At 49.9% G+C, this 18923-nt stretch overlaps 1 protein-coding gene across 4 annotated transcripts in view; it reads right to left on the minus strand.

Moving 5' to 3' along the window:
- ATXN7L1 (ataxin 7 like 1) overlaps positions 1–18923 on the minus strand; it is a 236263-nt gene that overhangs the window by 49243 nt on the left and 168097 nt on the right. For all 4 annotated transcript variants that reach the window (XM_064575407.1, XM_054505342.2, XM_045864872.3 and 1 more), the window contains exon 4: positions 3812–4034. In XM_064575407.1, the coding sequence (XP_064431477.1) occupies positions 3812–4034 (223 nt within the window). The remainder of the gene's footprint in view (positions 1–3811; positions 4035–18923) is intronic.

Genomic DNA, 18923 nt, shown 5'->3' on the forward strand with positions numbered 1-18923 from the left:
GGATGTCCCTGCACCTCATCCGGGTTATCAAAAGCACCCTCACTGTTCTTGCTGCTTTCCGAGTGGCCCCTCAAGTCATCCTTTACACGGCTGGCAGGGGAAAGCTGCTGTAGTTGGGGTGGGGGGGGGCGGCGAAGGAAGGAGAATCCCAAGCAGACTCCACGCCCGGCTCAGAGCCTGACTCGGGGCCCGATCTCACCACCTTGAGATCATGACCTGAGCCGAAATCACAAGTCGGATGCTTAACTGCCTGAGATGCCCAGGCGCCCTGGAAGTTGCTCCTTTAACAGCTCCATGCAGCCTTCAGGATGAAGTCCAAATCCCTGAACGTAGCACATAGAGCGGAACTTTATAATACGGCCCTGCCCAACTACCTAGGTTCACCTCCTACCTCTCCCCACGTGCACATACGTCTGTGCATTCTGTTCCCTTTGCCTGGGAGCCTCTTCCCACTTTCTTAAAAAAAAGTTTAAAAAAAAAATACAAACCAACCCTGTGGTAAAATATATATAACATAACATTCACCATTTGAATCCAGTTTTCTTTCTCTAGATTATTCCTACTTATCCTTCAAATTCAGCTCAAGGGTGACCTCTTCTGAAAAACCTTTCCTGAGTCCTCAGACTGGGGTATGTGCCCATCTTTTGTGCTACCAATCTTAGTTCTTAACACATTGTATTCTGTGTTAACTTATGTCTCTTGTTATTACAGACTCCCTAAGAGAGTCTGTGTTTTTTTTTTTTTAAGATTTTATTTATTTGTGAGAGAGAGAAAGAGAGAGCGTGCAAGAGTGCATAAGCCGGGGGGGGGGGGGGGAGGTGCAGAGGGAGAGGGAGAAGCAGATTCCCCACTGAGCAGGAAGCCTGATGTGGGGCTTGATCCCAGGATCGTGATATCACGCATGACCTGAGCTGAAGGCAGATGCTTAACTGACTGAGCCACTCAGGCGCCCTGAGAGTCTTTGTCTCATTTAATTTTGCATCCCCAAGGCTGCAGTGTACAGATGTACAGGTTATGCACTGCACCAGGATGTCTGCTTGAGGAAGTGAGTAGGGGATGAAGACCATTAGCCAACAGTGCACTCTGGGACAGGGCTGTATCCAGGTCTTTTTCTATCTTGCACAAAGATGCCATGGAGGACATCAGGGGGCCCTATGTATCCTCAGGCCTTGTTATAGAATTGGTACATAATATTATAGTAGGTGCTTATTAAAAGATGATGGATGTATGTTCTAGACAAAGGCACCAGAGGAAGACACGGTAGGGAAGCTGGGGTAATGGGACGGGACTGGAGGACTGGATTAGGGGGTTTGGAACCAGTTTGTAGAGGGTCTTTGATGTTGGGCTGAGGGCCTAACTCTTAATCCAGTAGGCAGTGAGGAAGCTTTGAGAATTTTTGAGATGACTGTGACTTAGAATCACAAAATATCCAGCCTTGAAAAGGAGACTCAGAGAAGTGAGGTGACTTGCTCCAGGTCACACAGAAAGTTCGTAGCTGAGCCCAGACTTGAACTGGCTTCTCTTGCCCCCCAGCTCAGTGCTAGCTCTTTCACACTGCTCTCTGAGGAAGCCTGCCAGAGCCAAGGTGGAGCCCTCCGAGTCTCCAAGAAAAGTCTTCCCAGCCTTCCTGACACACTCCTGGTGATGGAGGGTAGGGGGCTGAAAGCTGGGCTGGTGGGGGTGTGGGGGAGAAAGGAGGAGGCAGCTGCCATCAATGCTCAGCCTCCTTCGTGGCGCACCCCTCGTCGGTCTTCAGATCTGCCTACTTGAAGGTGGGCAATCATGGGCTAGCTTTCTGCTCTTCACACAAGGCGAGCGCTCTAGTTTCTGGAGCCTCTTTTTCTCATAAGAAGGATTTCCCTCCTTGCAGTCCTTTCGGCTGCTCTTCTTTGGGCCCCTGGCTAATGTTCTCAGACTCTTTCAGAACCACGCTACCCTGGCTGAAGGGCCCGGCCCACAGCGTCTTCACGAGGGCGTGTGGCGCTGGTCTGAACAGAGCGTGGGGGCTGATCTAACCCAGGGGTCTCCCTGAAGGCCGGCCTGCCTCGAGACGTCTTGGAGCGTGTCTCACGCCGCTGGGACCACGTCTATTGTCTGTCATCTGTTGTGTTCATGTTATGATCTTCAGTGATCCCTGATTCTCCTTCCGGCTCATTCCTCATGAGCTCCTGGTCCAGCTCTCTTCTGCTGGTTTCTCAGTACTCTGGACTCCAAAGAAATTACTTTATCCTTTTCCATTTTCAACTTCATTTCTCTAGTTCTGCAGAAAGATTTGACTTCTCAACCTTTACCACCAGTTGGAGGAGCTCTGTCCTTTGGCGCACATAACCATGAGGATGGGAACATTATCATCACATTTTTATTGAATGTGTGCTCCGCTCCAGGCATTGCGCTTGCCGCCTTTATAAAAACTAGCTCCCTTGGTCCTCACAACAGTTCCACGGGGTAGAGCTCCCAGTAGCCCCATTTTACAGATGAGGAAAACTGAGGCACACCGGGTAGAGCAACTTGCCCAGAGTCACCCAGCTGAGATCCGCACACGAGCAGCGATGCCAGAGTTTACATCGAGACACCTGAGGCTGCCTCGGCAAGGATGCTTGCCAGCACTCTCCGAGGTCACTGACACAAGGGGGCCTCTCACTCTGAGCAAGCAGGTCCAGAGGCCACCCACCGTCACTCTCAGGCTGGATCTTCCCTAACCTGCTACATCCTCCTACTAGATGGCCCGGGGACGCTAACAAGCGGAGAGAACAAAGCTTGCCCACGAGGCCCACCTGCACGACAGGTAACTCCCCTCCTTGACAGCTGTGTCTAAACCTTTCCACTCTATCACAAGAGGCTCTCTAATTGATCTGGCATAATTAGCTCTTTACAAAGTCATCATAATTTCCAGTGAGCAGTGACAAACTAATTGATGGATGATTTTAGTCCACAGCTTTACTAGGTATGAACTTAAGTGTAATTAACTATCATTAATTAACAGAACACTTTTTCTCTTTAAATATACAAATTAGGCAGGCTCCACACTTATCCCTTGTCTGCCTTCACGACGCCGGAACGAGAAGAGAAGGTTAGTGCCTCTCTCAGAAGCCAGTCCTGAAGTGTCCCATGTTGGGCCTGTCAGCATTTTAAGACGTTCACCTTCTGTCTCCTGAACTCCTTTTCAGGTCTGGTTTCCTACCTGTCCACTCCACAGGTAACCTTTTCCTGACTTTTGCATAAAGACTGAGATAAAAAAAAAAAATGAACCCAAAGCCTCTGATTCTCCACAGTCACCTGCAACTAGCCCTCTCCCACCCCATCAAAGGGGTGACATTCTCTTAGGATTTCCTCTTTTCCTCCCAATTACCTGCCTCTATGGGCGGCTCTTCCAGCACAGAGGCCTGGCCTACCAGGGAGGCAGGGAGGCTCGTTGGGGCCCTGCCTCCCAAGGCCTCACTCCCCTCGGGGCAAACTGTGCGTGCTTTTGATTATTTACATCAGTGCTTCTCTTCACTGCGGCAGAAAATTGAGAGATGACCACCTAACTGAGGAATATTTCCCTGGCACCCTGTTCCTTGACACGACTTGGCTCAGCTCTCAGGAACGGAAAGGCTTCCCCTGTCAGGCACGTGGTGCTTTAAGGCCCCGTGTGCCCTGTAGGGGCTTAGGTTTCTTGTCCTAGTCCCATGTCCCAGTCCCACTGTGCTGGTTTTCTGTCCCTTCCCTCCTCATTCCCCAAATTCCTGGACTCACGCCCAGGAACAAAGCCAGAGGGTAAACTCCGGTTCCTGTGGTGACGGGGGTGAGCAGGGGGGCGCCCGACACTCACCATGGTTTGTCCCTCGATCCTTTTGCAGAAAAGACCGTGTGCTGTTTGCTGCTAGAGGTAAGTAGATTGTCTTTGGGCGTTTTGAATGGCTTTGAGGTGCTGCTGACAGAGTTCTGGCCGCTGAGACAGGCTTTTGTTTTCACCTGTGCTAACGATGTCCTGGAATTGGAGGGTGGAGTTGCTGGGGAGGGAGAAGGTCTACACATTGAACCGTGTCTTCTCTCTGCAGGGGAAGAAAGAAGGGAACTCAGCACATCATCCGAAGCAAGTGCGACTCACACGCTCATGCATACTGAAATACACAACAGGCAAAGAGAAAAGCGTTTATCTTGCGGGGTCGGCAGCCCCAGAGCCCCATGTCTGACTACGATTTTGTCTTGACATCTGCTCCTATCCCACCAATGAGGAGTGATGACGTTCTGAATTTCTGTATCACATGGCATGCTCAACTAATACCCAGGTTCTCACAGGAGGCCTTCACCAGGCTAGCCTGAGGCAAAACCACCTCCACAGGACCAGCAGAGGGGACACCAGGTGTTCCCGAAACAAAGTGGGGTAACCACACAGCCAAAGTGATCCCCAGACAGCTACACGGAGGCCCCAAGGTCCCTCAGGGCAGCAGGTAGGGCAGGACTCTCAAGAGAATAGACAATTCTTGAACCTGGCCCCCTCCCCCGCCCCCAGCAGGAGCACGAAGGTCAGAAGGGACCAGAAGGGCTGAATAAAAAGGTGTTTAAATGCCAGGAAGTGGCCCGGCTTCTGTCCACGTGCCACTGCGGCCTCTCCAGGGCTTACTGAGGGCCAGGCCCCAGCTGCTGGGGCAGGACCTGCAGGAGGACATCCGTGCTCGAGGGACAAGTCACAGATGTGGGGCCTGGGTGTAGGTGGATGGGCACAGCTTCTTGAGGTTCTACAGAAAATACTAGAGTTCTGGGCAGAGATGCCTTACTTGTTCTCACTCCGTCAGTCCCTGTGGTTGGACTCAATGGGCAGGATGAGGATGCTGACCAGGACAACAGGTGCACGACGTAAAGTCCTTAACTGTTATAGGGTAACAGGTTTCATCCACACTAAGGAACCCCTCTCAAGAAAAATGCACATTTACACATGCACAGAAACTTTGTAAACAATTATAGGAAGGAATCCTGGACCCCTAAAAGACAAAGGCTCTGAAATCCTAAGTCCCCTCTGGCTCTCCGGCGCCCACTAGAGGGCCCCCCATATAGTTATTAGTGTTTCGTTCATGTGCTGAATAAATAAACGAAATGGTATCAGACGTCCTAATGGGGAGGGCCACCTGGCTGGCTCAGTCAGTGGGGCACGTGACTCTTGATCTTGGTGTTGTAAGTTCGAGCCCCACACTGGGGTACAGATTACTTAAAAAAAAAAAGATGTCCTGATGGGAAGAACTAGAGATCACGAATCTGGAAATCTGGGTTGAATGCTGATAATCAACAAGGTGGGAGGTGAAGATGGCAGTCCACGTTGTCCGTCCATCACCAAGCTGGGTATCAGGCTTTTCTCATGAGTGAGACATTACTGGAGGTTAGTTATTCCAGGCACCTGATCTGGGAGAAGAAAGCCAGACTAACCTGGCAATCAGGAATGGGCCTTTGGGGTTTTTTCTCTGGGTTCCCTCGTACCGATGGGCTGCTAGGTTGTCTCAAGCAGATTGACTCTTATCCTCTGACGAAGTGGGGATTGGGGGGAACTGGATTTTCGAGCATCATCTGATTGTTGGGTACTCTTGCCTCACCAGTGCTCACAGGTTGCCTACACTGAGTTACTTTACTGGGTGGTTTTTCTTCATTGAGTGAGAGTAGACCTTGCATCCATGCTCAGGTCCCAGAACCATTCTGCTGTAGGTCTTACAAATCAAGAGCTCGCCTCCTAAGGGAGGCTCTGATCACTGTGACTGGGTTCCCCACTTTAAATCCGTACACAGCCTTTCTCCCCTGCACCAGTGGCTGCCAAGCTCGTTCTCGAAGCTCAGGGGACAGAAGTATGGGTCTCTTTGTGGGATACCTTGAAAGAGTGAGACATTTACTCCAGTCTGAACAATAAGGAGCAGTTCAAATAGGAAACACTGCTTTAATCTGTTTATTACAATTCAAAACCACACATTTAAAAAAAAATTAAGGGGGGGGCCTGGTTGGCTCAGTCGGTTAAGCGTCTGCCTTCGGCTTGTGATCAACCTGAGCCGAAGGCAGACGCTTAACCGACTTAGCCACCCAGGCACCCCTATCTTCAAGTTTTGATGAATATTCAAGAGCCGGTCCCAGGACATCTGTTTTGATGTAGTGGGAGAACCCTGGGTAGCGAGCAACCAGAGGTCTAGGCCCCAACTCCAGCCACATGGCAGTATTGGGCATATGGCCCGGAGTTCACCACTAACAGTCTCAGTCTCCATGTCTTTATCTGTAAATGAAGAGGGTCCCTAGGTGGCTGCTAAGGTCTCTTGCCTCTCCATTACCATAAATACAAGGATACTGACACCCGCTCCTTCTCTCCTCATCCCTCATGATTTTCAAATATTACGGCAATAATTACAGCTGAAGGATTGAAATATTTTACCCAGGCAGGGTCTTCCTTGGAGGAATCTATCCTTTGTGAAACTGTACTGGCCTTTACAACCCCTGTGAGGCAGGCAGGAAGCAGCCAGGCGTCTCCACCCTCCTCACGGCTGACTGGCCAAAGAAGACGCAGAGCGGCGAGGTAACTCACCAAGGTCAGGGCCAATGGCTACGCGAGGAATGGGCCTCTGTGCCGTGTGCAGGGACCGAGTGGCTTCTCAGGAAGACAGGAAATGGGGTGTACTGCGACCAAGATTTGGAAACCAGGAAATTAGGAAATGCAGGACTCAGAATCTCGGAAGGTCAGAACTGGATCGAAAGTCAGCCGGTCCCATCTCGTTGCTGATGGACGAGGTTAGAGGGGTTATCAGTTACCAGCCTGCAGGGCGAAGCTAGTTGGGGGCCACGCCAAGACCAGAACCAAGTCTTCTCTCTTCAAATCCATAGTTATTGCTGCCCTTCCGAAACGTCTGGCTTAGCAATTCCTTTTTTGGCAAGTGTTTTGAGAATGAAAATATGACTTTGATGTTTACCACCACGGTTTTGAAATTTTCTTCGTTTACTCACTTGCTGATCGCTTGCTCAAGCTGACACAGTGGGTAGGGGGAAAGGATGTGCAGAAATAGTCCTCAGCTCTGGTGGAGAGGTAAGCTTTGATAATGAAGAGAAATTTTGTTTTCCTAACTAAGAGTTAAAAATAATACAAGTAAATGGAGAGAGACAAATACCATATGATCTCACTCATATGTGGAATTTAAGAAATGAAACAAATGAACAAAGTAAAAAAAAAAAAGAGAGACAAACCAAAAAACAGACTCTCAACTAGGGAAAACAAACTGGTGGTTGCCAGAGGGGAGGTGGGTGGGGGAAATGGGTGAAATAAGTAATGGGGATTAAGATTAAGAGTACACTTGTCGTGGGGCGCCTGGGTGGCTCAGCCAGTGAAGTGTCCGACTCTTCATTTCAGCTCAGGACCCCAAGATCAAGCCCCGTGTCGGGCTCTGTGCTGGGTGTGGAGCCTGCCTAAGATTCTCTGTCTTCCTCCCCCATTGCTCCCCACTCAACTCGCACGCTCTCTTTTTTTTTTTTTTAAAGATTTTATTTATTTATTTGACAGAGACAGAGACAGTGAGAGCAGGAACACAAGCAGGGGGAGTGGGAGAGGGAGAAGCAGGTTTCCTGCTGAGCCGGGAGCCCGATGTGGGACTCGATCCCAGGACCCTGGGATCATGACCTGAGCCGAAGGCAATCGCTTAACCAGCTGAGCCACCCAGGCGCCCTCGCACGCTCTCTTAAAAAAAAAAAAAAAAGAGTATACTTGTCGTAATGAGCAGGGAGTAACATAGAGAATTGTTGAATCACTACATTGTGCACCTGAAACTAATATAACACTGTATGTTAACTGTACCGGAATTATAGTTTTTAAATAATAATAATACAAGTAAACAAAGATAAATCACAAGGAAGGGTGCCATGAGGACAAAACAAATGAGCCAGACCAAGGATTCTAAAATCACCTTCGCAGGGAATTCTGTTTAGTGATGCAGCCAACATGTTCCACTGCTAAATTCACAGAAAAAAATGAAATCAACGGATATGCTTTTTTCTTGGATTTTTAGTTCCATAAATTCTTAAGTGACCAATTGGAATAACAAGTTGTAGAGGAGAGAATATTCATCAAAACTTGAAGATAGCCCTTTGCCCTTAAATTTTTTTTAATGTGTGGTTTTGAATTGTAATAAACAGATTAAAGCAGTGTTTCCTATTTGAACTGCTCCTTATTGTTCAGACTGGAGTAAATGTCTCACTCTTTCAAGGTATCCCACAAAGAGACCCATACTTCTGTCCCCTGAGCTTCGAGAACGAGCTTGGCAGCCACTGGTGCAGGGGAGAAAGGCTGTGTACGGATTTAAAGTGGGGAACCCGGTCACAGTGATCAGAGCCTCCCTTAGGAGGCGAGCTGCACGCTTCGCTCAGCGAAGCTTTTGAAAATGGGGAGAACTGATGTCCTGGGTAGCGCGGAGTGAGTAGATTTTTCAGAAAGATCCAATTCCTATTCAGTCGTTGTTTCTCTAGTCTGGGAAAACCCGCCTGTGGAGAACTAACATGGTTTTGTCTTTTGGTGGAGAGGTGGGCGGGCTGCTGACAGGAGCAGACAGGGTCTTACTTTGTCGTCAGGTACTGCTGTGTGGGTGCAGGGTCCCTGGGTAGAGTGTTCCAGATTTCTATGACAATCATTCTGCAATGAGTCCTCACCTACTCTGGGCTGATTTTTTTCTGTTCTGGTCAAGGGACGGCCTAAGGTGGATCCTTATCATTATTTTTATTCCAACTGCCCTGGGAGAGTTTATAGAACATTGTATTTTTTATTCACTATTAAAATATGTTATAGGGTGCCTGGGTGGCTCAGTTGGTTAAGCGACTGCCTTCAGCTCAGGTCATGATCCTGGAGTCCCGGGATCGAGTCCCGCATCGGGCTCCCTGCTCAGTAGGGGGTCTGCTTCTCCCTCTGCCCTCTTCCCTCTCATGCTCTCTCTCTCAAATAAATAAATAAAATCTTAAAAAAAATATATGTTATAGACTTTTAAAAATTTTTTTAGAGAAAAAGTCTTTTTCTCCAATTTTTCTTTCTTTGTTAACGTAAATAGACACATTAGCAAAACTGTAATCAATTGATATTTTGGACTATTCTTTTTCAACTAACATTATTCTATTTATATGTTACTGATTCCCACACACTGGTCATTTTAAATGGTTAGGTAATATTCAATCATTGCTCTATATTATTTAGTCACTCTCTTACTATCTACTTACTGTCTGTTTTTTTTTGGGGGGGGGTTTGGCTTTTTAAAAAATAATTTATTTAAAAAGTGTCTTGGGGGTGCCTGGGTGGCTCAGTCGTTAAGCGTCTGCCTTCAGCTCAGGTCATGGTCCCAGGGTCCTGGGATCGAGTCCCACATCGGGCTCCCTGCTCCGTGGGAAGCCTGCTTCTCCCTCTCCCACTCCCCCTGCTTGTGTTCCCTCTCTCTCTGTGTCTCTCTCTGTCAATAAATAAATAAAATCTTATTAAAAAAAAGTGTTTTAGGATTATTTCTTTGAGGGATAGTTTCCAAAGTGAAAGACTGTAACAGTTCATCGCTCTTACGACACATTTCTTTCCGGACAAAAAGACCAAACTGATCTATTGTGCTAATGCTAAATATGAGTACCACTTACCTACTAAAGTGGAAACAAAGTCACTGTGAGAACACCCATGTGGAATTAAGTGTCAAGAACAACCTCAGTGATTGATCTTGGCTCAGCAACCTCTGGTCTCACCCCTCTGTCCTCTGGCCAACACTACTAATAATTTATTAAGAAAGTCCCATGGATCAGGCACTCTACTAAACATTTGATTTACCTTAGAGCATTTAATTCTTACAATACCCTAAGAGAGGTACTATTATTAGCTCTATCCTACAGATGAAAAAACTGAAGCTCAGAGACACGACTTGCCTGAGGTTACAGAGCTAGAAAACACCAGAGCCCGCGGTCTGAGCTCTACCAGCTGACAATCTTGGAAGATGCTGCAGTCGATGGGGGGAGCCTGGAAGAGCCCTCAGGAACCCTCACCTCACCCCGCCCACCGTGTATGGGCATTCCAAGCAGGGCACCCCTGCTCCCTTAAGGAGAGGAAAGAGACGCCCTTTAGGTCCCGGTCAGCAGCCCCATACCACAGCCTGAGACCCCAGCCTCGAGGAGCTGGGGAACCCCAAGACCAAAGAAATGAAAAACCAAATCCTTTTACTTGTTTTGCATTTCTGCCACAAGAAGTCCAGACCATGGCCTCAGCAGCTGGCTGTTCTAAGACCACTTGCTTCACCATACACGCCTTAACCATCCAGGTGTGACTCCAGGGTGCACAGCTGAAGGCCAGCTGAGTGGGGGGCTTGCAGACACCGCCTCCCAGCATTCTGAAAATCTCTGGTAGGCGTGGCGAGCCTGGTGTCTCCACAGTTGCTCTCTCCTGTTGCTCTCCGCTGGTCGGATCCACCTGGTCCTTGGGCAATTCCATTTCAGTAAAAATTTGGACCTCCCCCACCCCATGCTTATGCGCTGAGATATTTTCATACTCACAGCGTCAATATCCTGCATGGAGAGCCTCGGCGCAGATGCCTCATGAATGGCTGAGCCAGCTACCAACACCCAGTGTGGCTCCCTATGCTGGCTTTAGAAAGAAACTGTCCGGAATTTTCCAATATGGCTTTTAGGGGACCCATCCCCTCCCGAGAGACTTTGAGCACCGCAGTCACCTGTGGCCCACCATGGCTGCGTCAGCTCACTCAGGCTTAGGCTAGCATCTGGTTGTCTCATCTGACAGCTCGGAGGGCAAGTGCTTGGCAAATCATTAGCTCGGCTCTGTTTTATCAATGGATCCCATCTGCAGTAGTAGCAGTCAGGATGCCCTCCATAAAGGACAACCCTGAATTCCAAGGGACCTCCTTCCAAAAGAAGACTGGTGCTGCAAGGTGAGGGGCGCAGCACGGACCCCGGCACGGGGAACCTGTAACCCCCCCTTGAGGCAGGGTAGTCCCCAGTTCACAGCCGGGGACACGGAGGCAGACTGCATTAGAGAAACTTGTCTGGAGTCCCAAGGCCATTAAGTGGCAGAGTGGGGGCTAGAATCTGAGCCTGTGGTCTCAATTGGCCACAACGGTCGTTCGACACTAAATATAGGGCCGTGGTGGTTAGAGGAGGCATACTGAATCAGCCTTCCTCAGTAGGAGACGAAATGAAGACACAGCGAAGTCAAGTGACTGTGGCAGGCAGCGCCGTGCCAAGCAGCTCGTATGCCAGGAGTGCTGTGAGCTTCTTTGGAATGCCTACCCCCTCCTCAGGCTGGAGTACCTCTTTAAAAGATCCCGGGGCCTGAGTGGCTGCGGAAGTGCTCCTGAACGCATGGGCGTCTGCCACCAATTAGCTTCTACGAGGTCTTCTTTACCCTCTTCACCTCCTACCCACTGCCAGGCCACGGGCAGCGTCTGCACTTTGACAAATGCCACTGTGGGCTGGTGGCTTGTGCCAGCTCAGTTCTCAAATCCCTCCAGGCTCTAGTTTGGTTTCTCAGTCATCTGGTCACTCTGTCCATTCATTCAGTTAGCAGGAGAGACGGCATTCTTGAGCGCCTCTGTGTCAGGCACCGTGCAAGCTACTTTTACGCCTTCCAGCTCATGTAATCTACCCAACAGCCCGACAAAGTGGATGCTGTTAGCCTCCTTGTTATAGACGGGGAAATGAAAGCTTAGCAAGGTTATGAAACAAGACCAAGGTCATGCAGGGCCCAGGTCTGCCCAGCCCAAGCCAATGTTCTTCCCACCACGCCACCCTGCTTGGATGGTTTCTCCCCTCTACACCTCAGCAACACGGTTTCTCCCACGATTCTTGACAAAGCATTTCCCATTTTCTGAGCTGGCCTGAGACACAACTCTGAAGCTAGATAACTTGAGATTCTCTTTATCACCTCCCTTTAGCTCTCCCCTGCTCCTTTTACTGGTTATTTATACTAAGGTGCAAATTTCTGGCATCATCCCCTGCTGGGCATGATTTGGGGAGTCCCAGGGACTTTCCAGGGCCCTAAAATATTTCCATCAGCCCTCAGGAATGAACCCCAGCCCTCCCTAGGCACCAAACTTAGCTCGAAGAAAAAAACCACAGCAAATATAGACCTCTGGGGAAACAAACTCATGCACACACTGCTGGGGGTACTTTCAAGGGATGACATTTCTCTGGAGACCAACCAGTGATGATAGCAAGAACCAAACAGTAATTCACCAGCCTTTGATCCGGTAATCTGGTAACTGTAGTCTGGAAAGTAGACCTCAAGGAAATCATCCGCCCCCCCTCTCCCCACTGCAAAAAAGTTCAAAGATATTCTCATTGTGGCACTGTTTACAATAGTAAAATATATCACAGTTGACCTGAATGATCTATGATAAAACAACTGAAAATGACAGGAACAAGGGTCATTATCCCAACCTAAGGAAAGGTGTATGTGAGATCGTATGCCCAAGTCCAGAAGGAAATTACAAATATCACGAATAATGTGTAAACATGAATCATGACTTTATAAAAACAAAAAACATGTAATATACATATGAATACATAATGTAGATAGACAGATGAGGGAAAAAGAGAAGGATATAGGATGGATTGCTTAATAGGCTCGGTTTTGTTACAGCTGTTTAAGTCCATATAAGAAAAAAAATCAAAGAAACAAACAAACAAAAACAACTACAATAACACTAACACATCCTTAATCCGAGAGGGGGCAAAGGAGGGAGAACAGGTGCAAATACAAAGGTAGGAAGGAGTAAAACATGTCCAAGTCAACCTCTTCATTCATTCATTCATTCATATGTAAAGCATTTCCTAGGCATGAAACTGTGTGCCAGGCGCTGGGATATGAGTGTGGCCACAAGACACTGTCATCGCCAGAGGGTTCGCTCAGGTGGGAGACACTCCAGATCCTGGGCTGGCCACCACTTGGTCACCCTGAGTGGTGGAGGAAGGCTCCCCCGAAGGAGGCAGGCTCCTGCCTGCGGGACCCAAGGCAGGTGAATAGCCCTCCCCCTTTGTGGGACTCTGCCTGCAGCTAGAGCCCTGATTCTCTTAAAAATATCAGGCCTTTTATTGTCCCAGCTATTCCCCTGTGCCCAGAGCCAGTGGTGGGGTCGACAAGGAGTTCCCCCTGCATGGTATTAACTCTTCCATCAGAGCGACTGCCTCCCAAAACCACCCAACATACACAAGCCACACAGTTCAAACATAGGAGCCACCTTAGGTGAGAACTGGTGGCTTCCAGGTATAGGGTAAGTTGTTGGCTTCTACCTTAGGATGGCACAGCTAACATCCTCCCCACCCCAGGGGCGCCAAAGGGACAGGTGTGACAGGCAGCTGGGAGCTGGGTGAAGCAGGAGGCACAGGCTGGTGTGTCTTTGGGGAGAAGATACACGAATAGCGATTCCCCATGTCTAAAACACCTCAACAGCTGGACTGAATCTTCCTAATACTGTCTTGAGGCAACATCAGTAGCTTTTCCCCAGATGCCCTGGGCTAAGTGCATATAGAGTCCCCGTCACAGGCATGGCCTGCCCACACCCCACGGAAGTGGGGGAGGATCCCACTGCACAAGGTAGAGAAAGTGCCCAGGCCAACCTCTACCTCAGAGACCACTTGGTGCAGCAAGGCCAGGGCCCCCAAATCTGTATTTTTTAAAAGGTCCCGAGGTGGGACACCTGGGTGGCTCAGCCGGTTAAGCGTCTGCCTTTGGCTCAGGTCATGATCTCGGGGTCCTGGGACGGAGCCCCATGTCAGGCTCCCTGCTTGGCGGGGAGTCTGCTTCTCCCTCTGCCCCTCCCCACTGTGTGTGCGCACACGCTCTCTCTCTCTCTGTCAAATAAATAAATAAAATCTTAAAAAAAAAAAGGTCCTGAGGTGATTCTAATGCTCTGCACCAGCTTTGGGAGTCACAGGAAATGCGGACCAGACACTGCTGTCCTTGGAATCAGAAAGATCTGGGCTCAAATCCCAGCTCTGTCACCCATTAGCTCTGTGACTGGGCAGATAACGTAACCCCACCCCCCCGGAGCCCCAGTTGCCTTACCTATAAAATGGGGACAACACTGTCCACGTCATAGGGTTGTAAGGGGGCAGATGCCCCCCCAGCACACTGAGGCACCCTATCTCAGAACACATCACATGCTGTCACCACTGGCTGACTGGCCGAGGCATCCTGTCATGGACGTACCTCGAGGGCAGGTGTCTTGTTCACTCTTATCCCTGGCATTTAGCCCTGGGTCCTGTCCTAATAGGCACTCACTGCGTTCAGTGTCAAAGAAATGAGTATTGGGAGGCTCGGCAACACAGAGGAGGTAGCGACCAACTCACTTATTGTAGTAAGTGCCAACTCACTTTTTGTAAGTTCCCCATCCGCATGAAAATGGAGATTTAAAAAAAAAATGCCAGGAGTGGCCTTCCTAAGTGGGTGGCTCCCTGCCTCCTCCCTGCCCCCGAATTAAAACGATTCCACGGACAAGAGTCCCTTGGGAGCACACACTGTTGAAAAAAACACAGGGAGAGGAAGGAGGGGCCCCCGCGGCTCGATTTCTCTCCGTCCTGACCGCCGACTTCCAGAGTGCAGGCCAGAGTCTCCTGCAGGAAAAGGTGCAAAGTCTCGGCTCGCGGCTGAGCTCGCGGCGGCCTCAGAACCACTCACCCCACAGGCTGCCGGGGCCCTGCAGCGACTACTACTAACAGCACCACTCTGTCCTCCCTGGAGTGGCAGTTGGCTGTGGCAAACAGGAAGCTGTCTCGCAACAGGGTGTGGTTGTACCCCGTCGGTGTGTGCGCAGAGACACACATTTGTTTTGTCTGTCTCCGGCCCCCTTCTCTAGGAGCGGAAGGTCTGAATTATTTCGGGGAAAACAAAGCCTTTTTACCCAGCCGGAGAGCAGCCACTGGCGCGACGCGCGCATAGACCTGGGGCAGAAGGGCGTCTGACACAGGGCAGGGCCTGTCTTCCGACCGGCAGTCGCTCACATGTGGCGACTGAGTTGGTGACTGCGTGCGTGAGCGGCGGCGAGCTTTCCCCTCTTCGTCTCCGTGGGCACACAGGAAGCCAGGCCAGGTGCACCGCCAGTCATCCTAGGGAGCCAGCCAGCCTGCCAGGGGTGGGGGGTGGGGGGGCCCCGCCGTGTGCACACCCCGGCCCGAGCACCATCCACAAGTAGGCAACAAGGAAAAAATCACAAGTCGCGAGCGTCAAGTGGGTTTCAAAGTTCGAGGGCAAGAGAGCTGAACTACTTCTTAAGGCAAATTACGAATCAAAATGACCAAACCAACGGCCGGGGAGGTATAAGCCTAAAGTGTCGCTGGAGCTGCGCAGAAATGCAGAGAAGTGGGGGGACGGGTGGGTGAGGTTCCCGCGGCTAGGAGAGGTGTGCTATAAAATTTTCCACTCCACTCCTACCCGGGCCCCGAGGCTTGCACCTCCAGAAGGGCTGTCCGAAATAGACTGGTCCCCAACCCAGCCTCCTACTCCTGACCTCTTTCTGAGGCAGCTCCTCTCTCCACTGCACGCCTCAGCCCTGTCTCGGCTCCTGCGCCAGCCCACAGCCCGAGAGCGCTGTCTATGCTACACCTCGTACTTGCTAAATGGATCGTGGGGTGACAGCATGCTCCGCCTGCCAGGCTCTCTCTTCTGTGACCTGGGCCCAGCCCCACGCCGTCCTGTGTGGCAAACGTGCCCTGCGCTCACACTTACACATCCTGGGGAGACAGCCTTGCCGTTAGGATAAGGAGGCTGAGCCAGTGACACGCTGGGCAACGCGACTCGTGGGAGACGTTTCCTGGCTCCTGGCTGAGGGCCCTGGCCAGTCAGAACGCACCACTTCCCCTTTAAGAGAGCACGCCCAGATGCGATTAGGGAAAGGCAGAAAGAAAAGCCCGGAACAGTCAGGGCTGTATCCTGAATTTGGCAGATGAACTTGGGTTTTCCTGAACTGCACACACAAGGTGTGGTCAGAGGCAGCGGGCTCCCCTGGGGGCTGATTTGAGCAGTTGGGTGTTTGGGAAGGGCCGGGGGAGGGGGGGGCCTGTCGCAATCCCCCCCCAATTCCCCAGCTTGATGGCCACGTGCAAACTGTGGGCTGGGCTCCTGGAGCCGCTGTCCGCTGTCCGCTTGGGCCTGGTCTGGGCTGCCTGCGGGAGCTCAGGCCTTTCCGCTCCTCCTTCCCTCAGGGCCCGTCCAGCACGCCGGGCAGAGTCCACTGCAAGGCACTGTGCTTTGGAGAGCAGAGACATCATTATAAAAGATTGAAATATACTTTTGTGGGACATTTTAACTACTAATTCCAGTGGGGACTTTTCATTCATTCTGGCTATTTAGGGAGTTCATTCCTTGAGCTTGGCAAGGAGATTGGGGGTGGGGGGGGAATATGGTCCAAAAAAACCCAATGGTCCACAAAAGGCCATGTGTTGTAGGATTCCAATTATAAGTTATATCCGGCATAGGTAAATCCATAGAGACAGAAAGCAGATCGGTGATTGCTGGGGGCTGGGGAAGAAGGCAGTGGGGAGTGACTACTTAATGGGTACAAGGGCTCTTTTGGGGGTGATGAAAATGTTTTGGGGGCTCCTGGGTGGCTCAGCCGTTGGGCATCTGCCTTCAGCTCAGGCCATGATCTCAGGGTCCTGGGATCGAGCCCCGCATCGGGCTCCCTGCTCAGCGGGGAGCCTGCTTCTCCCTCTCCCACTCCCCCTGCTTGTGCTCTCTCTCTCACTATCTCTCTCTCTGTCAAATAAATAAATAAAATCTTCAAAAAAGAAATGTTTTGGAACTAGGTAAAGGTGATGGTTACCCAGCACTGGGAACGAACTCAGTACCACAGAACTGTATGCTTTAAAAGTGTTAGGTGAGGGGCACCGGGATGGCTCAGCTGGTTGAACTTCTGGCTCTTGGTTTCAGCTCAGGTCGTGATCTCAGGATTGTGAGATAGAGCCCCGGGTCAGGCTCTGCGCTCACTGGGGAGTCAGCTTGAGGCTCTCTCTCCCTCTGCCCCTCCTTCCTGCTCTCTCTCTCTAAAATAAATAAATACATCTTTAAAAAAAATTGTTAGGCGAATTTCATCTCAATAAAAAAAAAATCCAGTGGCAAAGTGTGTTTTGGGCAATTTTATCTTTTACTGAGATCTCTACTGTGTTCCATCCAACATTTCTTTGTAAAACCTGGTTATTACCTGATAAATCTTAAGTCAGTCCTGGCTAAGGATTTATACGCCCTCTAATGAGGAGAAATGAAAACAAACTTCTAAGAGACAAAAGTTTTACAAGCTGGAGAATTTTCAGCCCGGGGGAGACGGTATCATCTCAAACCATGCCACGTAAGCGAAGCAGGGTCTACCAAAGACTGTCCCACGTTGGGACCATTCCTTCAGTGGCTTCCCAGCGTAACCGAAGCCAGCTCGAGGGAGTCTCCCAGGGAGAATAATTCAAGAGAACATGACTTTGGGCCTTGGGGTTCTTGGCTCCCTTTCCCCTCTCGTAGAGAGAGTTTCTTTCCAGAATGAAGGCGAATTCATCAATTTCTGATGGGAAGGGCGCTGTGCTGCTTGGCACAGCAGAACTGATCTCCACAATTCCATTTCTTTGGGATGGCGCCAGTGAGGATGAGGGGACGTGAGGCGGCCACCCACTTGACCCAGGCTCTCTGGAGGGAGCGTGTGGCCCTCCATTCTCGGTCACTTGCAGCTTTGCCTGGAGACAGTGGATAAGGCTGTGAGCCTTCTCTGCTGGACCCTAGGCCAGTAGGTTAAGGGCCCATGGGTACACTTCCCCCGCTCAGGAAACTGTCGAGAGGAGGCCTGCAGGATGTTGCAATGTTTCACAGATGAAAGGGCAGGCTCCATGGCCTGGGAGCCAGAGTCTGTCCAGAGACAAATGTGAACAGCTTTCCTAGTCTCTGCTGAGTTCAAGGATAGCCTGGGGGACAAGAGATGTGAACAGCTTCCTCGGGTCAACTCTCCCAGAGCCCCTTGATCCTTCTGGAGCACCTTCCCCTGCCTCTTTCACCCTGTGCTCTCCTGTTACCTCAGGTGCCCAGGGAATGAGTTGGTGGCCTGAGTTCTTAGCAAACAGGTGGTTTATGATAAAAAGATGCAATATTTACTGCTACTGCTCTAGCATCTGAGGAACAGGAAGTTTAGAACCTTAATTCTAAATACAAAAACTGGCAGGTTCAGCCCAGTTAAAAATGGACAAAGGACTCGAACACAGATATTTCTCCAAAGGAGATACACATATGGCCAACAAGCATATAAAAAGATGCTCAATATCATTAGTCACTAGGGAGCAAATCAAAACCACGATGAGCTACAGCTTCACACCTACTAGGGTGGCTATATGTAAAAAATAACCCAAAACAACCAAAAACATAAAATGACCAGTGTTGGCGAGGATGTGGAAAAACTGGAGCCCTTAGGTACTGTCAGTGGGACTGTAAAATGGTACAGCCTCTATGGAAAACAGTTTGGGGGGCGCCTGGGTAGCCTAGTCAGTTAAGCATCAGAATCTTGATTTTGGCTCAGGTCATGATCTCAGGGTCGTGAGATCGAGCCCTGAGTTAGGCTCTGTGCTGGGCGTGCAGCCTGCTTAAGAATCTCTCTCTCCCTCTGCCTCTGCCCCTGCCCCCCCACTTGTGCTTATGCTCTGTCTCTCAAAAACAACAAAAAAGAAAGGAAACAGTATGGTAGTTCCTCAAAAAATTAAACATAGAATTACCACAGAATCCAACAATTCTACCCTAAGGTATATACTCAAAAGAACTGAAAACATGTATACAAATGTTCATAGCAACACTATGAACAAACTGCTTCAGGATAACTCAAAGTTACCTTCAAAACCCTTCCTGGAATCACTTTAAAGCAGTAATTTTTAAAAATTAATTTATTTATTTATTTTAGAGGAGCATAGGGAGAGGGAGAAGCAGACTTTGCGCTGAGCGA

The sequence above is a fragment of the Mirounga angustirostris genome, unplaced genomic scaffold (assembly GCF_029215605.1).
Source record: "Mirounga angustirostris isolate CCGP_5_RB_7025 unplaced genomic scaffold, mMirAng1.0.hap1 SCAF_12, whole genome shotgun sequence".
In the NCBI taxonomy this organism is placed as follows: Eukaryota; Metazoa; Chordata; class Mammalia; order Carnivora; family Phocidae; genus Mirounga; species Mirounga angustirostris.